Source organism: Theropithecus gelada, chromosome 20, assembly GCF_003255815.1.
Source record: "Theropithecus gelada isolate Dixy chromosome 20, Tgel_1.0, whole genome shotgun sequence".
In the NCBI taxonomy this organism is placed as follows: domain Eukaryota; kingdom Metazoa; phylum Chordata; class Mammalia; order Primates; family Cercopithecidae; genus Theropithecus; species Theropithecus gelada.
The window spans coordinates 45,046,167-45,058,347 of record NC_037688.1 but is presented as its reverse complement, the minus strand read 5'-3'; the positions used below and the strand labels follow the sequence as shown (position 1 = coordinate 45,058,347).

Below are 12,181 nucleotides of genomic sequence, written 5' to 3'. Positions count from 1 at the left end.
TCAGTGGTTTTTTTTTTCTTTTGAGTTGGAGTCTCACTCTGTTGTCCAGACTGGAGTGCAGTGGTGCGATCTCGGCTCACTGCAGCCTCCACTTTCCGGGATCTAGCAGTTCTCCTGCCTTAGTCTCCTGAGTCTCTGGGATCACAGGCGCACACCACCATGCCCAGCTATTTTTTTTTAAGTAGAGACAGAGTTTCACCATGTTGGCCAGGTTGGTCTCAAACTCCTGACCTCAGGTGATCTGCCCTCCTTGGCCTCCCAGAGTGCTGGGATTACAGGCGTGAGGCACCGCGCCTGACCTAGTTTTGGAACATTCTTATCCATTTTCTCCTCAAGCATTTCTTCTGCTGCATCCTCCTCTCTCCTGACTCAGGCTGCACAAGCCTCAGACCCCTACTGCTGCCGCCCCACCGCTCTCCCACACTTGTGCGTTTCTGTGTGTGCGTCTGGGTGGTTCCTGTGCCCGTTTCCATGCCAGCCGATTCCCTGAGCTCTGCCCAGGCTGCTGCGGAGCCTGTCCGTGTACTCAAGTCCTCATTTCTACTGCCAGGGGTTTCTTTTGTGTTTTTCCCCCTAGGTTTTCCATTTGGCATGTTTATGAAGTTTCCATCTCTCTGCTGAAAGTTCCCGTTTGTTCGTGCATGTTGTCATTTTCACTAGTTCCTTTAGTACGTCCGTCATAGCCGTTTAAAGTCCCTGTCACATAGGTCCCACTTCTGACTTATTTCTGAATCTGGTTCTAATGGTTGCTTTATCTCTTGACAATAGTTTTTTCCCCCCTTTATTAATTTTTTTTTGGTATGTCTTACAAATGTTGACTGAATGTCAGACATGTTTAGATGACCGTGGAGCCGGAGAAGAGTGGCCTGGAAAGGGTCAACACCTCTTCTGCCAGGCCCTTAGTGGGGTCCTGTAGGCCATCTGGGCAGGACGGAGCTGGCGCTGGGCTCTCTTGCTGTCACGGTTACCTGGAGGGTCTTCTTTGGTGTTTCGCTTCACTCCCAGCTTTCAGCCGTCCCTGCAGGCCTGTGGCACACAGCAGGGCACTCTCTACCCTCTTGACCCGTTTTCGGGGGTAGACTGCTGCTGCTTGTTTGCTGCCTGGTGCTGGGCTTGTGGGGGCAAGGTCTTTCTCCACTCTCACAGCCCAGCCTGATCCTGGGCAGGCCTGTGTGCCTGGGCTTTGGGGCGGCACTTCCTCAGCACTTTGCCCTCCCTAGCGGGAGCTGACCTCCTCCAGTGCCAGAGCACTTTTGCTTTTCCCGTTCGTCCAGGAGCAGCGGGTCTTCTTGTGACTGGTGGCAGAGGAAGGGAAGTATTACTCTTGCCCCACTCTTAAAAACCGGGGCTTTTGTTTGGACTCTGGGGCCAGGAGCAATTTTTGTCTGTTCTGCCACATCTTAAGGGTTTTGCTCAGATCCAGAGAGTGGTCCCGGGAATTGCACAAGGCCTGGTGCCTGGTCCCCAGGTGCCAGTGATGGGGCTCTCTCTGGCTCCTCCTGCGGAAAAGAACTTGGGAAAAAGGGCCCACTTGCCCCACCTGTGGCTCCAGCATTTCTGTTGGCCACATTGGCCTGTGGCAGTGTGTCCATCGGAGCGTGTCTCTCCGGGCCTGCTGGTGTGGCGGCCACCGGGGCCTTGTGCCCTGGCTTCTCATGGGGGCAGGTCCCATTTGAAGTTAAATTGACCTGGTGGCCCCGCAACTCTCAGATGGGCTCAAGGAACGTTGTGATTGTGCAGATTGTGAAGCTTTTCCTGATGTCACTGTGAGAGCGATGTTCTTTTGTGGCTTTCTACACCCTATGTGGATGTGGGCCCCAGAATAGCTCTGATGGTAGGTGTAAATCATATCAGACCAGCAGGCGGCACCATGGAGCACCTGCCCCAGGTTTTCCTGCAGTAGCAGAATTCTGTCGGATGGATCTGGACACACCTCCTCTGCCTTGTCTTCTCTTTCAGCTATCTCAGCTCTACCCTGAAGAGAACTTGGAGAAACTCATTCCTTGCTTAGCTGGTCCGGATGCATTTTATGTGGAGCGAAACCACGTGGATCTGGACTCAGGCCTGAGGTGAGGCCCTTACCAGGCGCCCAGTGTGTCCACAGCGGGCAGGGACAGGCTGGTCCCATGGTCAGTGTCATAGTCCTCCAAGGAGCTCTGGGAGGACGTGTAGCCACCTGGACCTGGGTCTCTACTTGGCCTCTAGGGATTTCCATTAGTTCTGGAGGATTCAGGAGCCCTCAGTAAGCTAAGGGTGTTTCTGAGTGTATGAGGAAGGGAATTCCAGGGTGGGTCCCACCACTTCGTGGGCTTTGGCAGTCCTGTGAAATAATCCTGGGCTGCTATTTCCATCCTGTAGTCCAAGGTTGAGACTATTCCCAGATAAAATTGGCGTCTCTTAAACAGTTTCTCTGGACCCTCGATTGTGTCTTGGTTCACGTGGCACACGCAGTAACATGGCCTACCAGTTCTGTAAACGTGCTGCTGCCGGTGCCCTGGGGACCAATGTCCAAGCCCCTTTCTGGCTGATGGTGGGTGGCACTGATCTCGTATCACAGGGCATGACTCCTGTCGTCGGCCTTGGTGACCATGGATGCAGCATGGAGGGGAAGGGCTTGAAGAAGGAGTGGCAATCAGGCAAGAACTCAGTTGATTTAAAGCAGGAAGAATATGAGGCTCTGGCACTTCCGGGTTTTTCCTCTAATACACATTTCTCTTGATTAAAAATTAAATTTTTTTCTTTCAATGTGTCAGCAGGAATGCCATTTTCATGCTGGTAAGACCACTTGTTTGCTTTTTAGGTACCTGGCCTCATTACCTTCTCACGTGTTGAAAAATGACCATGTCAGGAGGTTTCTCAGCACTTCCTCTCCCCCCCAGCAGCTTCAGAGTCCAAGTGAGTTTATAAAATATGATTAAATTAAAAAAATTTTTTTTTTTTTTTTGAGATGGAGTCTTGCTCTCTTGCCCAGGCTGGAGTGCAGTGGCGCAACCTCGGCTTACTGCAAGCTCTGCCTTCCGGGTTCATGCCATTCTCCTACCTCAGCTTCCCAAGTAGCTGTACAGGTGCACGCTGCCACACCCAGCTAATTTTTTGTAGTTTTAGTAGAGATGGGATTTCACCGTGTTAGCCAGGATGGTCTTGATCTCCTGACCTTGTGATGCGCCTGCCTTGTCCTCCCAAAGTGCTGGAATTACAGACGTGAGCCACCACGCCCGGCCGATTAAATAAAAATTTTTAAAAAATCAACAACAAAAAAACGGCTGGGCGCGGTGGCTCATGCTTGTAATTCTAGCACTTTGGGAGGCTGAGGCAGGCGGATCACCTGATGTCGGGAGTTCAAGACCAGCCTAACCAACATGGAGAAACCCTGTCTCTACTAAAAATACAAAATTAGGCCGGGCGCGGTGGCTCATGCCTGTAATCCCAGCACTTTGGGAGGCTGAGGCAGGTGGATCACAAGGTCAGGAGTTCAAGAGCAGCCTGGACAATATGGTGAAACCCCGTGTCTACTAAAAATACAAAAAAATTAGCTGGGTGTGGTGATGCATGCCTGTAGTCCCAGCTACTTGGGAGGCCGAGGCAGAAAAATCACTTGAACCCAGGAGGTGGAGGTTTTCCTTGACCTGAGATCACGCCAACTGCACTGCAGCCTGGGTGACAGAGCAAGAACTCTGTCTCCAAAATAAAATGTAAAAAAATACAAAATTAGCCAGGCGTGGTGGTGGGTGCCTGTAATCCCAGCTACTCGGGGGGCTAAGGCAGGAGAATCACTTGAACCCGGGAGACAGAGGTTGTGGTGGGCCGAGATTGCATCATTGCACTCCAGCCTGGGCAACAAGAGCAAAACACTGTCTCAAAAAAATAATAAAATAAAACAAATATTTTCATTGTCTATAAATTTTAATGGTATTTATTTTTAAATTTATAGGTCCTGGCAACCCCTCCCTTTCTAAAGTAGGTACCGTGATGGGCGTGTCTGGAAGGTGAGAAATCTGTGTAACCAGCACATTTCAAATAAGCATTTTACGAGGTTTACTTTGAGTTCTGTGTAAAGTTATTTCTAGAATTAAGTCATGCTGAAGTTGAGTCTTGGATGATACTGAGAAGAATTGGGTAGAGATGATTCAATTTACGATTTCCAAAAACAAGAGTTCTCTGAGCCACTGGAATCAGAATTCCCAGGGACTCCTCCCCAGTGCAAGGTCCTGGGCCCCGTCCCAGACCTAGGAAACCAGAATTTCCTAGAACCTGGCTGTGAGAAGCCTGCTCCCGGAAGCATAGGGTCATGTTCCTGAGGAGCGTCCTCTGTCAGCACGGGCCCTGGGTGGCTGCAGTCGCGTGCCGGCAACACACTGACAGTGAGGTGGGCTGTCACAGATAGGTGCACACGCACCGCAAAAGGGAGTCTCGAGATGTAGTCTGGGCGCAAGGTCTCGAGGAGCAGACTGGCATCCTCCTGGTGTCGGGGTGGGGTAAGTGCCCAGTCGGCGGGTGTTGACTTTGCAGTTAAGGAGCAAGGCCAGAGTGGAGTGCTGGTCACACCTTCTAGCTTTCTACGTTTTACTCTTCTAAAAAAATTGTATTTGAATATTAAAGATTTAGTAGTCTATTTTGATTTATGATTTATCAGTGTCATTCTGTGACTCAGAAGTAACAGAAATACTTAACTGGAGTAGCATGTTTTCAAAAAGTACAAGTAACAGAAACTTAGCAGCTAAACCAGAAGTCTGGTGATGACAGATACGTACACATATATAATACACGTGTGTGCAAACAAGTAGATTGATACTCCCCAGCACAGGCAGAGGCATATGTGTGTATCTGCACAGCTGCCTGTATGCGCATCTGTGCACAGGCATGCGCTACAGAAATCTTAGCTGCAGAAAGGTGGTTGGGGAGGGAGGGCAGTCATAGCACACCAGTGTTTGCAGTTCAGGGTGGCCTGTGACAGCAGGGCAGGCCAAGAGGCAGAGGCTGGCACAGAAGGGCCTAGAAGTGAGGTCTTTGGTGGAGTCTGTGGTTGTGGAAGCAGCCACAGTCTCTCTGTGCCCCTTCTGCCCCTGTCCCACAGGCCTGTGTGTGGAGTGGCTGGTATCCCGTCCTCGCAGAGCGGAGCCCAGCACCACGGGCAGCACCCGGCCGGCTCAGCCGCCCCCTTGCCCCACTGCTCCCATGCGGGCAGCGCGGGCTCAGCCCTGGCCTACCGGACCCAGATGGACACATCACCTGCCATCCTCATGCCTTCCAGTCTGCAGACCCCTCAGACCCAGGAGCAGAACGGGATTCTAGACTGGCTTAGAAAACTGCGTTTGCACAAGTATTACCCCGTCTTTAAGCAGCTCTCCATGGAGAAGGTATGTCGGTTGCCTGGCTGGCCATACAGATTGTTTTCTCAAGACCTCCCTGGGGGAATTGAGTTTCTAAAACCAACACAAGGTGGAAGAAGTAGGGAGGCCGAGGCACACCGCCTGTTCTTGCAGGGGACAGTGAGTGGGCTTTGCAGAGGCTGCCTGCAGCTGCAGCCAGACAAACAGGACGTGTTGTAAACAGACAGCTTTTCTAGGTGCTTCCAGACCTTCACAAACTAGATGCTCTGCGTGACATGAGGGACAGTCCGTCCCCAGAGCCCTGCTGTGGACAGAAATCCTGACCTCTGGCACGGTGCCCCTTTTAGACGTCTCTTGGCATAGCTGGCGCAGACGCTGTGGCGGGCCAGATCCAGAGGAATGGGTGCATTTTACATCTTCCAAGCAGTCGTACCTAGAGAATTCTTATGAGGAACATGTTTTCACTGGTAAAAAAATTCTGAGATTTCCTAAGTCTTGATGTCACTGATAAAACTAGATTAAACCCATACAAGGTATTTGAGCTCTGTACTCCCTCTGCTGGGCAAACCGGCTTGGTGGCTTTTATCTATGTAAAAATTTCATTTCTCGAAAAATCTACAATTGAACCTACAAATCAAGCTTTTACTACATAGTTGAATCCAAATTGTAAGGATATTTGTAATACCCTCTGTTTAGGGTTTGTGAATCTTTTTTTTTTTTTTTTTTTTTTTTTTTGGAGAGGGAGACTCGCACTGTCACCCAGGCTGGAGTACAGTGGTGAGATCTCGGCTCCCTGCAACCTCCACCTCCTGGGTTCAAGCGATTCTCCTGCCTCAGCCTCCTGTGAGTAGCTGGGATTACAGGTGCCCACCACCACACCTGGCTAATATTTTATATTTTTAGTAGAAACGGGGTTTCACTATGTTGACCAGGCTAGTCTCGAACTCCTGACTCATAATCCCCTGCCTCAGTCTCCCACAGTGCTGGGATTACAGGCATGAGCCACCGTGCCTGGCCAAGGATTTGTGAATCTTAAAAAGCAGAGATTTTACTAACCTTGTTCATAATTAGTTTTAAATGTTTTATTCTTATGTTTGCACTGAGATGGCCTAAATCACAGATCGTGTTAGGAAATAACATGAAAAGTAGAGGCTGGTGTGTTTGTGTGGCACCAGCCTGCACAATGGAGTAACCACACTACCACTTGGTGTGGACGGCATCTGCTTTTCTGGATCACTTGCTACCTGACAAAGTTGCTGTCATCCCTGGCCGGGCGCGGTGGCTCACGCCTGTAATCCCGGCACTTTGGGAGCCCAAGGCAGGTGGATCATCTGAGGTCAGGAGTTCAAGACCAGCCTGGCCAACATGGTGAAACCCCGTCTCTACTAAAAATACAAAAATTAGCCGGACGTGGTGGTGGGTGCCTGTAACCCCAGCTACTCGGGAGGCTGAGGCAGAGAATGGCGTGAACCCGGGAGGCGGAGGTTGCAGTGAGCCGAGATCACACCACTGCACTCCAGCCTGGGCGGCAGAGTGAGACTCCGTCTCAAAAAAAAAAAAAAAAAAAAAAAAAAAGACCATCCCGCAGAGGGTGGTGAGTTCTGAAGGGACTGCATTATGATGGGGCTGTCCTGGGGATGGGGGAGGGTGGCACGCTATCATAACTCGCATCTCCACGGCGGTTGAAACTGTGACTTAGGCGAGATGTTTTCTTTAGTCACCTGCCCCAAAGCATGTACCTGCTGATACTTACTCACAGAGCAGAGGGCAAGTGGGTGCCTTTGGCAGAGCCAGAAGCCTGTGAGGTGTTGCACCCATCTACGCGGCCTGCACAGAAGGTGCCTTAGAGGGGCTGGGGACACTCTTGCTCAGAACCATGTCTTGGCGTTGAACCGTTGACACCAAGTCATTTAGCACGTAAACGGTCTGGGGTTCTCCAGCCTGTGACTGCCGAGTTCAGCTGGGTCTGTTTGCATATCCCAGAGGTAGAATAAATGTACTGAATTCAACTCCAAGTTCTTTGTTCTCAGAGTCCTACTTACGTCTCAGTAACTTTGTAATTTGTTTTTTCTGTGCAAGTTTTTGAGCCTTACTGAAGAAGATCTGAATAAATTTGAGTCTCTCACCATGGGGGCAAAGAAGAAGCTCAAGACCCAGCTGGAGCTGGAAAAGTGAGTGCGAAGTGGGTTTTGGAACCTGCATTTATTTCCATTTCTCACCGGCCAAATGGAGTGCTAGGGCTTCCCGTGCTAAATACCAGTGATTGGATTACTTTCTCTTGCTGATCCAGGCCTTAGTTATGCTTTTATTTATTTATTTCATTTATTTTTTTTTTTTTGAGATGGAGTCTCGCTCTGTCGTGCCCAGGCTGGAGTGAGGTGGCGCAATCTTGGCTTACTGCAACCTCTGCCTCTCGGGTTCAAGCGATTCTCTTGCCTCGGTCTCCCCAGTAGCTGGGATTACAGGCGCCTGCCACCACGCCCAGCTAATTTTCTGTATTTTTAGTAGAGACGGGGTTTTACCATATTGGCCAGGCTGATCTCAAACTCCCGACCTCAGGTGATCTGCCCATCTCGGCCTCCCAAAGTGCTGGGATTACAGGCATGAGCCACAGTGCCCAGCCTAGTCATGCTTTTAAAGTTCTACAAATGTGTTTTAGGTTTGACAGGAAGGGACCTTTATAGTAAATTTGACCAATCAGAATGATTTCCTTTCTTGCCTTGATGATCTGGAGGGAATTGCCCTGTGGTGTGGAGTAGGCCCGTCTTGAAGCTGCATGTGATGCAGCACCGGGAGGCAGTGCTCACTTGTTCCTGTGCTTGATTATTTCACAGGGAGAAGTCAGAGAGACGGTGTCTGAACCCCTCGGCGCCGTCGCTGGTCACCAGCAGTGGTGTGGCTCGAGTGCCCCCCACCAGCCACGTCGGGCCCGTGCAGTCGGGGCGGGGCAGCCACGCAGCAGGTGAACAAGGGTGTGCTGGGCAGATGGCTCACACACAGGGGGGCCGGTGTGCCGGGCAGGTGGGTTACTCACACACAGGGGGGGCCTTGTGTTCTTTGTGATCATTAAACTTCAAATCACACCTATTTGATTTTTACATTTGTAAATCTTTATACTCATTTTCCATTATTTTAACTATTATAGTCTCTGCCATAAGAAAATCGAAGGGACAGTTGGCTTAGGAGCTAGAGGGCAGTCACCTCTCTGAAGTTGCTTGGGCAAAAGGATCAGGTCCAGAAACTGCCACAGTGAGAGCAAGTGTGTAGGGGTGAGCAGAAATGAGATGGGAGTAGCCTGCCTCCCTCCCCAGGACTGGTGCCCAGAGGCCACGTTTAAGTCAGTGCCTTTAATGTTGACCCATCAGTGACATGGTTCTCCACGGACCTTCCTGCTCTGGGGGACCCGCAATCTCAGCAATTTGGTTTTCATCCTCCCCTCTGAGAAAGGGTGGGACACCTGGCGCGCTTGCTCTGTTGTCTCACGAGAGGAGCCAGGTTTTCTTCACAATAGAAATAGCAGGAGGAGCAGTGGCTTGGGAGAGGAAAAAACAAACAAACAAACAAAAACCTGCCAGGATGGATTTTAAGTGGTGATTTGACTGAAAGATCTCCGTGACTCGGCTGGCCTCATGAGAGGGGGCGCGGCGTAGTGTTGTGATGGTTCCTGGTGGTTCGCTAGGGGTTCCCTTCACAGGGCATTGTTCTGGGGTTGATGATGGGGTCAGGTAGGGCTCTGGCTGAGGGGGTGTTGAGTAGCACTGCCGTTTGAATCTCTGCTGCATCCGTCATCATGCGGCCTGGGCCGGCATGTCGTTTTCTGACTCTAAGAGCCCTGCGTGCCCCTGGAAGGAGCACCCGCCGACAGTGCGATGCAGGGCACGGGGCGGGGCTGAGCTGCAGGGGCACTGGCTGATGGCCGCTCCTCTGGCCCTTTTCTGCAGAGCTGCGGGTGGAAGTGGAGCAGCCTCATCACCAGCTGCCCCGGGAAGGCAGCTCCTCCGAGTACTCCAGCTCCTCCTCCAGCCCCATGGGGGTGCAGGCCCGGGAAGAGAGCTCCGACAGTGCCGAAGAGAATGACAGACGTAAGGGCACGTGCGCGGCGCTGGCTCCACCTGGCCCGGCTGTGGAATGGCACTGACCACTCTGTTTCCCTCTCTAGGTGTGGAGATTCACTTGGAGAGCTCCGACAAGGAGAAGCCGGTGATGCTCCTGAATCACTTCACTTCCAGTTCCGCCAGACCCACGGCCCAGGTTCTCCCTGTGCAGAATGAGGCCAGCTCCAATCCATCAGGCCACCACCCCCTGCCCCCACAGATGCTGAGCACAGCCTCACACATCGCACCCATCCGCATGCTGAACTCCGTGCACAAGCCGGAAAGAGGCAGCGCGGACATGAAGCTCCTCTCGTCTTCTGTGCACTCACTTTTGTCTCTAGAAGAAAGGAATAAAGGATCTGGACCAAGAAGCAGCATGAAAGTGGACAAGAGCTTTGGCAGCGCCATGATGGACGTGCTGCCCGCATCTGCACCCCACCAGCCTGTGCAGGTCCTCTCTGGGCTTTCAGAGAGCAGCTCCATGTCACCCACAGTCTCCTTTGGTCCCCGGGCCAAAGTCGTGCATGCATCCACACTGGACAGGGTGCTGAAGACAGCACAGCAACCGGCCCTGGTGGTGGAGACCAGCACGGCCGCCACAGGGACGCCCAGCACAGTCCTCCACGCAGCCCGTCCGCCTATCAAACTCCTGCTGTCGTCATCTGTTCCTGCTGATTCTGCCATTTCTGGGCAAACCTCCTGTCCTAATAATGTGCAAATAAGTGTGCCCCCTGCAATAATAAACCCCCGGACTGCTCTGTATACAGCCAACACCAAAGTTGCCTTTTCTGCAATGAGCAGTATGCCAGTGGGCCCCCTGCAGGGTGGCTTCTGCGCAAACAGCAACACTGCCTCTCCCAGCAGCCACCCCTCCACGTCCTTTGCCAACATGGCCACGTTGCCCAGCTGCCCAGCCCCCAGCTCCAGCCCGGCGCTGTCCTCCGTCCCTGAAAGCAGTTTTTATAGCAACAGTGGTGGTGGCGGCTCCACAGGAAACATTCCTGCCTCGAATCCGAACCACCACCACCACCACCACCATCAGCAGCCCCCAGCACCCCCGCAGCCCGCCCCACCCCCGCCGGGCTGCATCGTGTGCACGTCCTGTGGCTGCAGCGGCAGCTGCGGCTCAAGTGGCCTGACTGTCAGCTACGCCAACTACTTCCAGCACCCGTTCTCCGGTCCGTCCGTGTTCACCTTCCCGTTCTTGCCCTTCAGTCCCATGTGCAGCAGCGGCTATGTCAGCGCCCAGCAGTACGGCGGCGGCTCCACCTTCCCTGTCGTACACGCCCCCTACAGCAGCAGCGGGACCCCAGACCCTGTCCTGAGCGGGCAGTCCACGTTTGCCGTGCCACCCATGCAGAACTTCATGGCGGGGACAGCAGGGGTGTACCAGACCCAAGGACTGGTGGGCAGTAGCAATGGTTCCAGTCACAAAAAGAGCGGGAACCTGTCTTGTTACAACTGCGGGGCCACTGGTCACCGCGCCCAGGACTGCAAACAGCCGTCCATGGACTTCAACCGGCCAGGTAAGCGCGCGCCATGGCCGCGCCCACCAGGCTCCCGCAGGACCAATGCACACAAATGCTTGGTTTTTATGAAGAGTAAACTTACTTCTTTGTAAAGCAAATAATTTTTCGAATGCTTTTTGAAAGCGCGTGGAAAGCTTCATGATAGGCTGTGAGGTCCCCAGAAGGGCTGCTGTTGGGTCTAAAACAGTCACGATGATTGCAGACAGCCTCTCGTTCTAGAAGGTGCTTAGCCAGTGTGGACAGGGCCTCCCTGGGCTGCCATGTCTTGCTTCGAGCCCAGAGCGCGAGCGTGAAGGACTCAGTGCTGCCCCCTGGCTTACACTGGGGCTCAGGCTGTGGCGCCTCCTCAGTCTGGACCGTCTAGGGTGGGGCTCGCTGTCCCCTCTGCCCCTCCCTGCCGGCGCGGCTGTGGGTGTGGGAGGCTGTCACCCCTCGGCCGTGCTGCATCTTCCGTTCCCTCCTGTTTTATCTCCACTATTTTTTTTGTCGTCTTTAGTCAAATCCCAGTGGATGTCTGATATAGTTATTATAAGTTATTATAATAGGTTTCTTCTTGCTGTCTGTTTTGGAAACTGGGGACTGGGAAAGTGGGTCCCAACTCTGACAACTCATGGTGCCACCTTGCCAGAGTCACTTGATGACTGCAGACTTCCAGTTGCTTCTAAGGGTTGCACTAGCTCTGTGATTCTCAGACCTGCCTATACGTCACGGTCACCTGGAGAGTTTTTAGAAACACACCTGCTGACTCAGCAGGTCTGCAGGCGAGGTGGGTTGACGGGCGCTCTGCCACGTGGGCCCGGTGGGTCTGTGCCTCCCTTCATAAAGCCGGCTGTATCTCCAGAGGCACGGGGCACTCGCCAGCGCTCATCTGCTCTCACCCAGTGAAAGGACGCATGTTAGAGCAGCCTGCCCGACGTGTACAGGGCCTGACTCCCAGAGAAAGCTCCTAAAGACAAAGATTGGTGGTCGGGCGCGGTGGCTCACGCCTGTAATCCCAGCACTTTGGGAGGCCGAGGCGGGTGGATCACGAGGTCAGGAGATCGAGACCATCCTGGCTAACATGGTGAAACCCCGTCTCTAGTAAAGATACAAAAAATTAGCCGGGTGTGGTGGCGGGCGCCTGTAGTCCCAGCTACTCGGGAGGCTGAGGCAGGAGAATGGCATGAACCCGGGAGGTGGAGCTTGCAGTGAGCCGAGATTGTGCCACTGCACTCCAGCCTGGGCGACA

General features: G+C 52.8%; 1 protein-coding gene across 2 annotated transcripts in view; it reads left to right on the top strand.

Moving 5' to 3' along the window:
• The window catches only part of ZCCHC14 (zinc finger CCHC-type containing 14), an 89,276-nt gene that overhangs the window by 72,720 nt on the left and 4,375 nt on the right, over positions 1-12,181 (top strand). Inside the window, exons 5-12 of one of the 2 annotated variants that reach the window (XM_025370843.1) lie at positions 1,960-2,069; positions 2,801-2,895; positions 3,932-3,986; positions 5,075-5,357; positions 7,410-7,501; positions 8,165-8,292; positions 9,272-9,412; positions 9,490-10,950. In XM_025370843.1, the coding sequence (XP_025226628.1) occupies positions 1,960-2,069; positions 2,801-2,895; positions 3,932-3,986; positions 5,075-5,357; positions 7,410-7,501; positions 8,165-8,292; positions 9,272-9,412; positions 9,490-10,950 (2,365 nt within the window). Of the gene's footprint in view, positions 1-1,959; positions 2,070-2,800; positions 2,896-3,931; positions 3,987-5,074; positions 5,358-7,409; positions 7,502-8,164; positions 8,293-9,271; positions 9,413-9,489; positions 11,052-12,181 lie in introns of those variants that run through there. The other variant, XM_025370842.1, reaches the window with a different exon arrangement.